The sequence below is a fragment of the Plectropomus leopardus genome, chromosome 15, assembly GCF_026936395.1.
Source record: "Plectropomus leopardus strain MGB_pleo_1.0 chromosome 15, ASM2693639v1, whole genome shotgun sequence".
Lineage (NCBI taxonomy): Eukaryota > Metazoa > Chordata > Actinopteri > Perciformes > Serranidae > Plectropomus > Plectropomus leopardus.
In genome coordinates, this window is record NC_142190.1 from 1,963,652 (window position 1) to 1,979,635 (window position 15,984).

General features: G+C 43.2%; 1 protein-coding gene across 3 annotated transcripts in view; it reads left to right on the forward strand.

Moving 5' to 3' along the window:
• Nucleotides 1-15,984, forward strand: part of srrm3 (serine/arginine repetitive matrix 3) — a 113,827-nt gene that overhangs the window by 47,751 nt on the left and 50,092 nt on the right. For all 3 annotated transcript variants that reach the window (XM_088088149.1, XM_088088147.1, XM_088088148.1), the window contains exon 2: nucleotides 6,192-6,496. In XM_088088149.1, coding sequence (XP_087944275.1) covers nucleotides 6,204-6,496 — 293 coding nt within the window. In that variant the 5' untranslated portion in view covers nucleotides 6,192-6,203. The remainder of the gene's footprint in view (nucleotides 1-6,191; nucleotides 6,497-15,984) is intronic.

A 15,984-nucleotide genomic window follows, 5' to 3' on the forward strand; every position in this document is an offset into this window, starting at 1 on the left:
TGAGCTTTAAGTGTGTGATCCATCGACTGTGTATCAGACGAGCCGTCCTGCGTGGGCCACCGGCGACCGCGTCATTAACAGATCACGAAGCTTGTACGGGAATTACAGCAACCCTTCAACATTAAGTGAGGAGCAAAAACCTCTCACACCACGTCTTATTTTACAGGCCTGTGTTGTTCTGTGACAACGGTACTCAACTTATGGCCCATGGGCCAAATCTGGGTCCCATCAGGGTGACCCCCCCCCCAAAACATTTTCTTATTCACTTTATTTTTAAAGTAAAACAGTTTAACAAAAAGGATTCACTGCACTTACGACAGAGTTTCTCTTAATGTCCCAAAATCCTTGAAATGTCCTCAAATTCTAGAAACCTCCTAAAATCCTAGAAACGTCCCAAAATCTTTGAAATGTCCTAAAATCCTTGAGACCTCCTAAAATCCTGGAAATGTCCCAAAATCTTCAAAACAGCCTGAAATGCTTGAAATGTCCAAAAATCCTGGAAATATCCTAAATCCTGGAAATGTCCCAAAATCTTCAAAACAGCCTGAAATCCTAGATACACCCTAAAATCTTGGAAATGTCCCAAAATCCCAGAAATATCCTAAAATTGTAGAAAAGTCCTAAAATCCTACAAATATCATTAAATCATTGAAATGTCCTAAAATCCTTGAAATGTGCTATAATCGTAGAAACTTTTTAAAATCTTAGAAAAATCCTAAAATCTAGAAATGTCCTATAATCCTACAAATATCCTAAAATCCTACAAATGTCCGAAAATCTTAGATACATCTTAAAATCTTGCAAATAACCTAAAATCTCCCAAAATGTCCTAAAGTCCTAAAAACTTTTTAAAATCCTAGAAACCTTTAAAACCTGCTATAATCCTTGAAACATTTTCAAATCTGAGAAAAGTCCTAAAATCCTGCAAATATCATTAAATTCTTGAAATGTCTTAAAATTCTTGAAATGGCCTAAAATTCTACAAATTGCCTAAAATTCAAGATACATCTTTAAATCTTGTAAATGTCCTGTAAAATCCCCGAAACGTCCAAAAACCTTAGACACATCCTAGAATCCTGGAAATGTCCTAAAATCCTAGAAATGTCCTAGAAACCTTTAAAATGTGCTATAATCCTAGAAACATTTTAAAATCTGATAAAAGTCAGAGGTTAACGACAGACAACAGGAAGCGTCTTCTGTCAGTCGATGCAGCGACGGCGCGGCGAGCTAATGGCTCCTTTATTTCAAAGCAATCAGCGTCGCAGCTCCAAAACACAATATTGAATGTTCAAGTGCACATTATCCGTCTTTGATTTGGAGCGTGTGAGCGATGGCGACACTCGTTGGCTTAACAACTTCACTTAGCGTAATGACTAATTACAGGCGCTGTTTGTCGGGATGTGACAGCCTTCCACGCCCTCGCAATAAAAGCGAGGAGGTCGGTGCCGCCGTTAATACAGTAGCTGCAGATAACCTTCAGGCCCCGCAGAGGACTCCCGCACTATTAACTGTGCGCTCTGCCGCCTTATCAGCCCTCTGACAAGTCCCCCTTTCTGCTTCCTTTTATGCATTACACAATTAAATGATTTAGTTGTCTCCACTTGAAAGAGGACAGACTTTTCGCGCCCCCTCCTCTCGGGAACAGGAAGAGCGACTGAGGAGTGATGCATTAGTATAATGAGACGGCTCCGTATTTACAGACTGCCGCTCGGCCCCGCAGCTTTTCGCTCCCACATCTGTCGTCGTGGAGGATTTTCATTTGGGATGTTGAGGGTTTTTCCCGCAGATTTTCCAGATGATATCGTCACTGAATTTAAGCTCATTACAGCCGGATATCAAACGGCGTCTCGTGTTCGCTCGGGCTGCACGTGGTGAGAGATTGCGCGGTTTGTTACCGGGAGCGGGTACGGCGGCCGTGACACAATGTCCAGCACGGATGGGATTAGCCATGAAAGATCCAGACCGGAGGCGTCCGGCTGAAGCTGTCACAGCCGCGGGTCTAATTAAAAAACACTGCGAGACAGCAGGCGGGAAGAGCGAGCCATTGTTTCTCTTCTGACACTTCAATTAGTGGAAAACAAGGTCGTATTAACTGACTTCCATCCAATCTCGTACGCTGCATAAAGCCAGCTCAGCAAAAAATAAATAAATAAAAAGCAATTAAATAGGGGAAATATTATAATTAACTTAGCGTTAGCAAATTGGTGGTTTGACTTCTTTCAAAAACATGAGAGGAAAGTGATGAACAACAAAAAAGACCAGAAGAGACCCAAAAATGATCCAGAGATTTGTGAAAAAAAAGAAAGTGCTTCAAAATTCCAAAAACATTACAAGAAATTAACTGAAAATAAGCAAGGTCCTTCAAAATAAAAGCACCCTGGGTCCCGCTTCAACTTATTTAATCAAAACTAATCTTTTTAAAAATGAATTATAAAATTGCTTTATTTAACTAAACTAAGTATGTCATAATAATGTCTTTTCTGGACGTCATATTGATTTTTTTAATGGATTTCTTATAGATGTCTTTTCTGGACGTCATGTAGATGTCTTCTCTGGACATAGTTTAGATGTCTTTTCTGGATGTCTCATAGATGTCTCTTTTTGGACCTCATATAGATGTCTTTTCTGGACATAGTACAGATGTCTTTTCTGGACTTTGTATAGATGTCTTTTCTGGACATAGTACAGATGTCTTTTTTGGACGTTGTATAAATGTTTCTGGACATCATGTCGATGTCTTTCCTGGAAGTAGTACAGATGTCTTTTGTGGATGTCATGTATATATGTCTTCTCTATGTTGTATAGATGTCTTTTCCGGACATAGTGTGGATGTCTTTTATGGACTTCATACAGATGTCTTTTCTAGACTTCATATACTTAGATGTCTTTTCTGGACGTTGTATAGATGTTTTTTGTGGAAGTCATAAAGATTTCTTCTGTATGTTGTCCAGATGTCTTTTCTGGACGTAGTGCAGATGTCTTTTCTGGGCGTTGCACAGATGTCTTTTCTGGATGTTGTATAAATGTTTCTGGACATTATATCGATGTCTTTTCTGGACGTAGTATAGATGTCTTTTCTGGACGTAGTGCAGATGTCTTTTCTGGACGTAGTATAGATGTCTTTTCTGGACGTAGTGCAGATGTCTTTTCTGGACGTAGTGCAGATGTCTTTCCTGGACATTATATAGATGTCTTTTCTGGACGTAGTGCAGATGTCTTTTCTGGACATTTGCAGGGCATTTCACATTAGGTCTGTAGTAGGTAACTTCTTTCACCTTTCAGGGATTAAGATGGTTAAAGCTGCAGATTTGTGTAACGTTTGTGGGCTGTTATCACGTTTGTGTCACAGGGCCTTTAATGTTCATTTTAAAGTTCACTCAGAGCGCCGGAGCCCTTTTTTCCCCCAAATCCTCCGCAGAGTTGTTGTTTTTGTGCGAGCGCGTGCAGATGAGACATCTCTGTCATGGAATATCAAGTGCTGATTTACTGTATAATAGATTCAGCGCTGATGCCTCCTGCTGTCCCGCCACCTGTTCTGTCAGCCGAGAGCGCGTCGCCTCACACACATCCTCGGCTCGTTTACCAGCTCGCAGCACTTCAGAAACAAGCACATCCCCATTAACCAGCCAGAGCCTTCCACGAGCGGCTCGGAAACGCCGCTCGCACGCTTCCCCGTGATTAGAGGGAATGCTGCGGGAGAAGGCGTGGGGAGGTTTTTGGAGGTTTGTCCGTCCAGCCTCGGCGTTATCCCGTCTCCGCTCCTCTGTGTGTGTGTGTGACAGTGATGAAGTGGCTCCGCCGGGCTGTTTTGGCTCCTCAGTGAAAAATGAAGCCATTAGTCGCGGGGGGGGAGCGGAGCCGGGCCGCCGAGGCTCGTGGGCACGTGAAGGCCGTCCTCTCTTCCCGCGCGTTCTGCGGTGGCCTTAACAGGGCCATCCATCTTAATCAGAGCGCTCCGTGCAGCACTTGTACCAGACAACTTTTTTTTATTCACCAAAATGACAACCTCATTCTTCCCTTGGCAAACGAGCCGGAGACAGAAAGGTCGGCGGAGTCAAACACGACGAATGCATCCAGTGTTGCTACAATAAAATCGAGTTCTATTAAAAACAAATCGATGCTTTTCACGTTTTGCTGCTGCAGACTTCTCTCTGAGCCTGTTTACAGCCGATATTAACACGATTAAAACATCTCTTTTATTGATTTTATAGTTTTGGAGCTCGACTGTTTGTTGTTAGGTGTGCTGTTGGAATAGTCGGAGTGCAGAGAGTACTCTGGAGCCAAACGGAGCAGCAGAACATCAGGCGAAGGGAAACTTAACCGCTCATTGAGCTGGGTCCCATTACTTTCACTCGCCACTGTAGAATGTTCCTTTGGATTTTAAGACATTTCCAGGATTTTAGGACACCTCTACGATTTTAGGTCATTCCTAGGATTTTAGGACGTTTTGCAGGATTTTAAGACATTTCCAGGGTTTTAAGAGATTTTTTGGATTTTAGTACATTTCTAGAATTTTAGTACATTTCTAGGATTTTAGTACATTTCTAGGATTTAAGAACATTTCTAGAATTTTAGTACATTTCTAGGATTTTAGTACATTTCTAGGATTTAAGAACATTTCTAGGATTTTAGAACTTTTCTTGGATTTTAGAAAATTTCTCAGATTTTAGGACATCTCTAAGATTTTAGGACATTCCTTGGATTTTAGGACCATTCTACAATTTTAGGACATTTCTAGGATTTTAGGACGTTTTGCAGGATTTTAAGACATTTCCAGGATTTTAAGACATTTCTAGGATTTTTGGAGGATTCAGGACATTTCTATCTAATGTATTTTTGGATGTTTCTAGGATTTAAGGATGTTTCTAGGATTTCAGGACATTAGGCTCTTAGCTGGGACCTCTGTCGGGGGTGTGGGGGATCCTCCACTGGCACTTGTTTTGATCAACAAGCTCTATTTTGATGCTGTTTTATGCTCTCTGACACCTTATGGAGACTAAAAGTACAAAAATGTGAATCACTTTACTTTTCCTGTGAATTAGAGAATGGTACGGGGACCGCCTGGCACCCAGTGGGGGGCCAGATTTGGCCCGTGGGTTGAGATTTGCTGGTTTACAGCTTCAGTTTGAGACGAGAGAGTTTTAAAGAGGAATTTAACCCTCTAACTTGCCTCCAGGCTCTGCTGGCCTGTTGACTCATGCAGAAGCACAAGTTGCTGCCAGCGCTGTCTCTGGCTATGCTCGTCTACATGTACTGAGTGTGTGTGTACAGTGTGTGTGTACAGTGTGTGTGTACAGTGAGTGTGTACAGTGTGTGTGTACGGTGTGTGTGTACAGTGAGTGTGTACAGTGTGTGTGTACAGTGAGTGTGTACAGTGTATGTGTACAGTGTGTGTGTACAGTGTGTGTGTACAGTGAGTGTGTACAGTGAGTGTGTATAGGCAGAAATGCTGCAGCCTGTCCAGAGGTGATAACGTCTCAGCTCACCTTTCGTGTCCGTCTAAATATGTTGCTGTACACATGAAATGTGTGTGTGTTGGGTGGGTGGGTGGGGGGGGTGTATTTGGCAGCTCTGTGGTTGTCAAACAGCAGCTCAGGGGCCATAAAGGGGCCTAATCTTTAAAGTGAAGAATATATTCATTTCATACAGGGTTTGTGCAGTCAGGAAAAACCTCGAAAAGTCATGGAATTTGCAAATGTTCATTTCCAGGCCTGAAAAAGTTTTGTTAAAATTAAATATCCACATATCCACATTAGACCTTAAAAGATATTTGACATGCTTCCCCCTTCTTTTGCACCAGCCCCTCCCCTTTCAGAAATAACTGCCCCGAAATTAGATTTAAATATTCAGTTTGAATCCTGTTTTGAATTATTTGTGAAACATAATTCATATTTTTTAAGAGCAGGTATATTGATATAAAAAAAGAAGCAGTGAGGAGTATCGATGTGTGGTCTTTAAAGTTTGTGTCAAAGTCATGAAAAAGTCCTGGAAATTTACTGGTAAAACATGAACCCTGTTTACATATTTTACTAAATGTTTGCCATGTGTATAAGAAGGATTTTCTCTCGGTGCACAGAACTCAGCGATAACTGACGACAGCCAAAATCCTCCTTGGAAACGTTGTATGTTAAATCATTAACATGCGAGACTGCCAAAATGACTGTCTCTGTCCGTCGTCTTTGTCCCCGCAGAGTCCAGGAATCATGTACGATGCGGCGAGGGTGCCGTCTCCTAAGGACGGTGCGAACGGCGTGGCCCAGCCCGTGGTGCCCGCAGCAGGAGCGGGAACAGCTGCGGGGTCAGGAGGACCCACGCCGACCGCCGTCCTACAGGCTAAAACTGAGGAGGGACAGCCGGGGACGGAGGAGGAGGAGGAGGAGCCCAAAGCGGAGCCCGTCCTGGTGAAAAAGCCTCACCGAGAGATCCTGGACCACGAGAGGAAGAGGAGGGTGGAGCTGAAATGTATGGAGCTGCAGGAGATGATGGAGGAGCAGGGGTGAGTAGATCCGAAAACAAACTGTGAGCCACATGCAGACGCTTCATGAGGCAGCTAAAATCCGTGTTTTCATAATAATGATAGTTAACCCTTAGGGACTGTTTGCTGCATTTTTATGCACTTTTTAGTCTTCATTTTTTTGGATAATTGTGTGTGTGTTGATGCATGTGTCCTAAATGTAGTCCAGATTGTGTATTTGAGTGTAATCAGTGAATTTGCAGCTCAGCTCCTACAATAAGTCTAAAATACACTGTGGAAACTAAATAGTTACATTCAGACTGTTCAGGTCCAAAAATGCTCCATTGAAACCCATTCAAACTGACATTTTTGATCCCACAGCCATCAGAGCAGAAAAACAGGACTTGTATTATTTCTGGGTGTCATTCTGGGCTTTTGACTTGAAATTTGTCATTTTGACTATTTTCCACCTGATGAGGTCATTTTGACCATATTTGGCATATGGAGGAAATACATGCTATTTCCACTAGGTGACCTGTCACAGTCAATGTATAAGAAAATTTCCTGAAAACTACTGAAATAAATAAATGAACATAGACAAAAAATAATAAATAGAATTTTAAAAAAAGGAAATGACCTGAAAGAATCTTCAAAATTAGTAATAAAAAAGTTATTAAAACGTTAATGCTGCAACATAATTTTACATATGCAGAGTAATCTTTAATTAGCCATAAATATAGTTTCCCTAGCTTTTTCTTTTTTTCCCCTAGACAGCATTTAAAAAAATGTTTCTAAATCTACAAATTTCTTGCAGTTTGTGAAACATTTTATACCACTTGCTTGTTGCCTTTTTTTTCTTTTTAAAGAAATCAAGCCAATTTGCTCAGTACTCAAAAGTTTAGGAAGTAGTTGAAGAAAAGTGGCGCCGCTCCAGAGAGTGAACGCTGCAGCTGCGACGGGCGCCTGATGTCAGACGACATCACCGATTTGAGTTGTTTATCTTTCTTTCACCGGTCGGTTTTCGGGGAGCTGGTTGGCGTGCCAGCCATGAAAGCGTTCTGTGTGCGGCGGAGCGCTCGATGCTGACAGGTACGTTCCTGCAGGGCAACGAGTTCACAAGCTGCACCAAAACATTACATTCAAAATCTGTTCGCTGCCAAAAGTCATTTTTTCTCCCAATACTGTAGAGAAAAGAAAAAAACAAGCCCCTGCAGAGGAGTGTAGTAAATACACCAGGCTGTGTTTGTCGTCAGAAACGGAGCGCAGCAGCTGAGCTTTGTTCAGATGATCATTTTTAGCAGCGTGGTAAAAAACGCTGTGATAGCCGGCGTCTATTTATAACCAATAATGGAGGGCTGCAGCAGATATTATGAAGCTTTCAAGCCTCATTCATAACTTTGGAGTTCTGAATCAACATTCAAATGCTGTGCAGCTTTTCTTTTGTCTTTTTTTTGTTCGGGTCGTCGTCCCGCTAACATCGTCTGTCTGCACTCAGAATACATGATGCCGGTTTCTGTGGCCGACATGCAGCGAGTTTGCACTGCAAGACAACAAAGAGGAGTTTTTTGGATGAAGGTAGAGAACGCGCCCAAATACCCAGAGCTGCAGACTCGACGCACGAGCTGAAATAGTTTGTAGCTCTTCTGAGAACCACTGAGAGCGCATTAAAACAACGACAGCAACAACAACAACAACAACAGCGACAACAACGACAACAAATCTACCGAGCATGTAGTATACTGAAAATTTGTCTTTTTTCATGTAAAAACCACTTCTGACAATTAAATAATTATTTGATATTTATGATTAGGACTGATGTTGGTAAAAAAAAAAAACTCCTAAGGTAGAAAATAATTTTATGTATCATATTTTTTTTAAAGTTTGATTTTGAGTGCATTTATCGTGCAGAGCGGTATGAGTGTGAGTATTTGACACTGCACAAAAAAAAGTGTAAAAATCAATGTTGCTGCCAATCATCAACAAATTTCAGGCTGGATAGTAAAAAAAATCGACCCAAAAACACAGTGGCATCATGACAAAACCCTGGGATTTAAAGAGTTAAAATTCTGAAAATTAGTGAATATTTGGTATTTAAGATTAGGACTGATGTTTATTAAAAAATAAAACAAAAAATTGGCAAAAAATATTAAAGAAAAGTATCTCCATTTTTAATCAGCTATTTTTTTCTGGCAACATTTTTACAGAAAAAAAATAGAAAAACATTTTTTAAGAAAAAAAATAGTCCACATTTTTTTTAAGGAAGAGAAAAATAAAAAACCCAGTGTCAAAAAAGTAGAAAATAACATTAATGTATAATGTTTATTTTAAAGCTTGATTTTGAAAAGTGCATTTTGTGTGCAGAGCCGTGTGTGTGTTTGTGTGTGTGTGTGGCATCAGAGCGGGTCCTAAAGGGTTAACCGGCGGCTCATCACGGCGTGGACATCAGTCTGATTCGTGTTTTCTCTCTCTGATTAAAAATAGCAGCTGACGCTGTGTGTTGTGAGTTGGGTGTTATCGGCACGTCGGCGGCGTGGAGAATGAGATTAGGAGAGGTGCGGCGGAGAGTCGCTGGAAGACGGCCCGGCAGACAGGAAGCCGGCCGGTGTGACGGCGCCGTCGAGTCCCCGCTGTACGGCAATCTCTCAGCCCAGCAGGTGTCAACTCAGCACAAAAGGAGGCCACAAGCACGCACTTTATATTCATGGCTTTCCATGCACGTCGCCGTGCGTTAGCCGCGTCCCGACCGGCAGTCCCTGCACGCTCTCAGCCATCGTTGATGGAGCGCCGCTGTGCGACAGGCGAAAGGATGAAAGAGACTCAGAGAGGAGACAAACAGACGCCACGGCTGCAGGCCACTCTCCTCCCTTTGTGCTGACGACGGCGAGGATTTTGGCGCCCGCAGCGATCTCTGTCGACGCCAGCTAAAGCCAGAAATGACCTATGACCTTTAACTCTAGAAGGGCCAGAAATCCAAACTTACTACAAAAGCCGTGAGTCGGGGTCGACAAATTATCGTCCTGGACGATTAGTGGGATCGATATTTGAATCCTGAAAAGTCGAGTTAGCGTGTAGTACATTGAAAACAATTTGTTTTTTGGAAGCTCTGAAATCACAAATTAACCCTTTAGAGTGAACTAATGCAAACAAAGCTCTCTGTATCTCCAGAGTTTTTTTTTTTAGGATTTTAGGACATTTATAGGATTTAGGACTTTTCTACGATTTTAGGATGTTTATAGGATTTTCGGACATTAGGGTCTTAGTGAGGACCTCTGTGGGGGGTGTGGGGGATCCTCCTCTGGCACCTTTTTTATAAACAAGCTCTGTTTTGATGCTGTTTTACGGAGGCTAAAAGTACACAAACAGTTCTCAGTGTGAATTTCTTCATTTTTATTGTGAATTAGAAAATGATTGGGGGGCCACCCAGCGCTCTATTGGGGGCCAGAATTATAAGTTTTGTGCATAAAAAAGCTCAAATTTGAGCTTGTTTTAAAAAAAAAAAAAAAAGGCCCCAAATATCCTCAAACCCTAAAAAGATTGTCATTTATCTTTGGACAAAAACATGAGACAGTCCTGTTATTACCCCAGGACAAATCATTTTTTGGGTGCATGAGGGGAAACGCTTCAGAGGGCAGAGTCAAGTGGAGCCGAATGAAAGCCTCTTCCTTCAGCCGCAGAGTGCCCGTGATTTGGGCGGAGAGAGACAGGCGACATCGATCAGAGCGGGGAGCTTCCCGCCACCTCGGCCATGAAAAATCACCACGATTAAAAAACTTGATTGGAGTAATTAGACAGCTCCGAGCACCCGCAGATTCCCCCATTAACTCCCGATCCCGCCAATGAATAGTTTGTGTCCCAGAGACCGTCCTTACGCTGATCGCCATCGATTTGATGCCGGCGTGCGGGGGGCGTTTGGGTGTGTAGGTGTGTGCGCCTCCTTGACGTTTCTGTCTGAAGAGCCGAGTCGTCCCCGGGCGCCGCCGCACCTCTCTGAAAGTCTGCAGCCATCAGTCCCGCTGCAAAGACCACAGAGGCGCAGTTAGTGAGATCGAATAGCGCCGGGAACATGGGAAGGCAAACCCCGCACGCCCCCGCGTTTCTATTGGAGGGGCGGAATGAAAACGACCTGCGGAGCCGCGGCGATGCGGTTGAACTCTGGAGTGGAGAGGACTTTAAATTGATGCTCTTCACACTCAGATTCTCTGTCAGATAAGAGCGAGAGCAGAGAAAGAGAACACCTTTCTCACTATATATAGCTGCCCTTTGCAGCTCCCCCGCAGTGTAAGCAGATCAATGGCTGCAGCCGAGCAATCTGCCGCCGCCGCCGCCACCGCTCCCCCTGATTGCTCATCTTCTCTCAGACCGTCTGTAACAACACCGTCTCAGGCTCTTTTGTCCGACAGGGACCTGCGATATTGGCTCAGGACCCTCCAGTGACAGCCTTTAAAACAGGTCGTCCTACTCAGGAAGCCTTCCCTTTAATTTCCAGTCTGACAGGATGCGGGTTTGTGGTCTCAGGATGCGGGTTTGTGGTCTCAGGACGCGGGTTTGTGGTCTCAGGATGCGGGTTTGTGGTCTCAGGACGCGGGTTTGTGGTCTCAGGATGCGGGTTTGTGGTCTCAGGATGCGGGTTTGTGGTCTCAGGACGCGGGTTTGTGGTCTCAGGATGCGGGTTTGTGGTCTCAGGATGCGGGTTTGTGGTCTCAGGATGCAGCAACAACATTAAGATAAACTGATCTGTAGTTTGCAGAGAGTTTTTTTTCTGGTGATCAGGCTGCACACACACACAAAAACAAGTGATTCCTGTGATCAGATGAGCAAGTCTGTGATCTTGGCGTTGTACGAAATCTTTGCTGCACCAAAGTTTAGTTACTTTAAAGCAATTTTTTCACAACTTTTATTATAAACACCTCAGAGAAATTAAAGAGGTCCAGACTGAGTTGACCTCAGTAATGAGTTTAGAGCAGACAGTTTCACGCACGCATAAAAAAGGCTAAAAACACACTCTCCTCTCTGTTACCAGCCTCTGTGTGTGTGTGTGTGTGTGTGTGTGTGTGTGTGTGTGTGTGTGTGTGTGCGTGCGTGCATTATGCAGATGCATGTGGGGGGCCTGTGCTTAAAGGAGCCCCTCTCAGCCTGCAGACGAGCGTAGCTGAGGCCCTGCACAGAGAGCTCATTAGAGAGCTGCAGAGTCGCTCCGACACCACAGGAGTTTAAATCATACACGGTCATTATTCTTCAATTAGCGCCAAAAAACAGCCCAGAAACAGAGCGTGGACCCTCCATGCAGAGCGGCCCTTCAGCTTAAAATCTGTCAGTGAGCCGTCTTATCGTAACAGGGCTGAACTTTCTGAAACAAAGACACGCAGAGGCGTTCAGGACGTGATGGACGGACGACACCGTGCGGCTGATGGCGCTCAGTTAGGGCTGCAACGATCTGGATCGATGAATTGATTCAGTGATCAACGATGCAAAGTGCAGATATCGTAGAGTTATCCACAGAATCCGTATAATATTGTATTATGATGAAAGCGGTGATTTATCATGTACCACATCGTCCCAGAAGGGTTCATATGGTATCACAAACCTTTTTTTTGTTATTTTTTACTTAATATATCCTGAAAGTTAAAAAAAAAGTGGAAATCTATTTCACAAACCTGTATAATAACACATAATGTGTTCACGGACTGTCGGGATTTTTAAAAATCCAACAATAATCTCAGTTTTTACAGTCTGACCTGCCTTTTGAGCGTGTTTACTTTAAAAATCAGCATTAAAATAAACACAGAATACAGACGTCTGAAGTCGTCCGCTCACAGTGTTAAAAAAACGATTTGACATGCCTCGTCTTGCACCACCCGCTCCCCCCTCATAAATATTGAACAGTCCCTTAGTTATATTTAAATATTCAGATCTGATGCTGTTCTGAATGAATTATTAATTATTCAGATATTATCTATTTTAAAAAGCTTTTATATAATAATGAAAAAGAACTGAGACGAGTATCAGAGGTCTTTACAGAGAATGTATCGGCTTTAAAATCTGCCTCAGAGTCATTGAAAAGTCCTGGAGATTTATTGTTAAAAATGTTTGTCGTATGTAACCTGCAGCAGATCTGACATGAGGAAAATGTTGGTTCAGCCGTGGAGCAGCGGTGACGGCGGTGACGGCGGTGACGGCGGTGACGGCGGTGACGGCGGCGGCACTGCCAGGCCTCAGAACGTAAATGAACAGACTCCTTTAATTGAGCCCATCTAATTGGCTCCCGGGATGAGGCCATCGCTCATGACAGACTATTTATCCCGGTCTCATCTCTGGAGGAGAGCGCGGCTGGATGTGTGTTAAAGGAGGAGGGGGCTTCATCCGACCCCCGCCTAATCCTCCGGCGAGGCCTCAGTGAGGAAGGGGACTAGAGTCTGCTGGCTCACATCCACCACAAAACAGACCCCAGCCACCGTTTAAACTGTGTCTAATGCCTGGCATCGCTGTGGCCCTCTTCATCCCCCGCTCCGTCCCGTAATCCTGCATTAGCCTGGAGCGTAGGTGAGACGCCTTCCAAACTGTAGACGGCTGATCAAAACTAAAACAGCTTAAGATTACAGTTTCTGGCTGTGATAAATTACTTCATTGTGGTGATTTTTCAAAAGGAAGAAAAAAAAAAGAATTATGCCTTCCAAACTCAGCACGTTTCTTCAGAAATCAGCAAAAAATATATTTCTATAAAAATCTATAAAAATCGCTGAAAGTTTCTAAAGAAAAAAAAGATTTTTTTTTCAAAAATTGCCAAAAATAAAAAGAAAACAGTTTTTTTTTTACAAAAGCAAAATGGCCAAAATGTTTTCTTAAAAAAAAAGAAAAAATCTTTCTTTAAGAATTGATGAAATTAAAAAAAATATATATATATATTTTTTAAGTTTTCTTTAAAAATTGCCTTTTTTTGAGGAAGTGAGAAAAAAAAGGTCAAATCTATATTCCTAAAGAAAATGCTTGCAGAGGTCATAATTTGTTCATAAAATCTACAAAAAATTAAAATAATAATAATAATAATGATAATAATAACTGCGAAAATGTTTTCTCTAAAATTGCAAAAAAATTAAATTTTGAGAATTGCTAAAAAAAAACCCACAAAAAGTTATTCTTAAAAAATGGTGAAAAAAGGCTCAAAACAAAAAAAAAAATAGAGAAAATGTTTGCAGAGGGCATGCTGTGTTTAAAAAATGTCATTAAATTAAAAACTAAATACCGTATGGGGACTGAGGGGACTCTGTGGTGACGTAGTCTGCTTGCTGGCTCACATCCACCTCAAATGAAAACAGACCCCAGCCACCACTTTAATTGTGTCTAATGCCTGGCATCGCCGCGGCTCCCTCCATCCCTCCATCCCGCCGTTTCATCCCTTAATCCTGCACACATGCACTCACACTCATTTAAAGAGGAACATTAGAAATTGGAGAGGCAGGGGGAGCTGTGCCGAGCCAAGCCGGCAAATGAGATTCTGTCTTTTTATTGTAGCTTAACGAGACGACTCGAGTCCGTCCAGAGCTTTAACGCTCAGCTGCCGTCCTTCAAGTGCGAGCGTCTGCCAGCCGAGCCCGAGCAGGCTGACGGGCCGGTCAGCGCGGGCGTCTGCTCCGCTCCTATTCTGTCATCATTAGCCGAGCTGCAGCCGGCCTCGACTCCGCTCCGCTTCACATCTTGACTCGGTTTCATCGCTCTCAGACCAGGAGCCACTCCGACATGAGTGGCCCCTGACAGATGGCTGCCGAGCTGCTCTTTTTTATTTTTTATTTTTTAATAAAGTCCAGCAGTTCTCTTCCTGCTACATCAGTCTGTCGTAGCTCAGCGTTAGCCTGCAGTGTTAACGAGGCCGCGCCGCCTGACAGGCCCATCACGCTCCACGAGGAAGAGACGGCGGGAAAATGAGCGGAAGTAAAGTGTCATCCGTGGATACTCAACCGGCTTCATTTAGGGGCCAGTTTAGCAAAGTGACAGGACGCCAGGGGCCAGTTCATGGTGGCCCCGTACATGTTTAAGATTTTAGGATGCCTTTTGGATTTAATGATGTTTCAAGGATTTTGGGACATTTTGTAGGATTAAAGGACATGTCTAGCATTGTAGGACATGTCTAGGATTATAGGACATTTCTGGGATTTTAGGACATCACTGGGATTTCTTCGATTTTATGACGCATCTCAGATTTTAGGTTTTGAGGATTTTAGATTTTTTTGTTAGATTTTAGGACATTTCAAGGATACAAGGACATCTCGAGGATTTTAGGACATTCCCTGGATTTTAGGACATCTCTATGATTGTAGCACCTTTCCAGGATTTTAAGACATTTCTTGGATTTTAGGACGTTTCTCGCATTTAGGTAATTTCTAGGTTTTTAGGATATTTTAAGGATTTTAGAATATATCTAGGATTTTAGGATATTTCTGGGATTTCAGGACACTTCTAGGAAAATAGCATGTTTCTAGGATCTCTCAAAACATCTCTCAGATTTTAGGATGTTTCCAGGGTTTTAGAATATTTTTAGTATTTTATGATGTTTCTCAGATTTTAAGATGTTTTTCAGTTTTTAGGACATGAGTGTCTTATCTAGGACCCGTGTCGGGGGTGTGGGGGATCCTCCACTGTCACTTTTTGTGGTCAACAAGCTCTATTTTGATGCTGTTTTATGCTCTCTGGCAGGTCATGGATACTAAAACTACAAAACAATTCCCAGAGTAAATCATTTTATTTTTATTGTGAATTAAAAAACGTTTGGGGCACTTGGGACCCTGTTGGGTTCAGTGTCACAGCTCTAATCGGTCTCCACCTTCTCAAACACCCCCACAGGAGCATCTATTTCACTCGTCTCCGTCCTATGACAAACAATCAGCGGCAGGAAACCGACACCAGTTTGATGTTTGTGCCCGTCACCTCTCATATCTGGCCTTTACTCCCCAAAAACCTCCATAATTAGCTCGCCCTTTATCCAATTAAACCACCCTCCTCTAATGCATCGAGGATTAGCCGCCTTTCCATAAATGACAAATGTGATGTGAGTAAAATGTCACGAGGTATCAGTGGGAAAGTGAATTTCCTCCGAACCGACACGGGATCACAGAGCTCGGCATTAATTACAGCCGGCCTGGAGTTCGCCTGCAAGCTGTGGTTATCCAAGCAGTGTGTGTGTGTGTGTGTGTGTGTGTGTGTGTGTGTGTGTGTGTGTGTGTGTGTGTGTGTGTGTGTGTGTGTGTGTGTGTGTGTGTGTGTGTGTGTGTGTGTGTGTGTGTGTGTGTGTGTGTGTGTGTGTGTGTGTGTGTGTGTGTGTGTGCGTGCGTGCGTGCGTGTGCAGATGGGCTGAAGAGAAACCCTGAGATTGTGGATTAGGGACAACAGCAGTCACTATGAGTCTCCGTGGCCCTCGGCGTCGGCACACACTGAGCTCTGACTAACTTTGTGCCGGAGGACACACATCATGCTAATGAAACACGCTATGCTGGTTGGCTTGTGTTCTTTGCCAACTGTCTCCATGGCAACGTCACTAA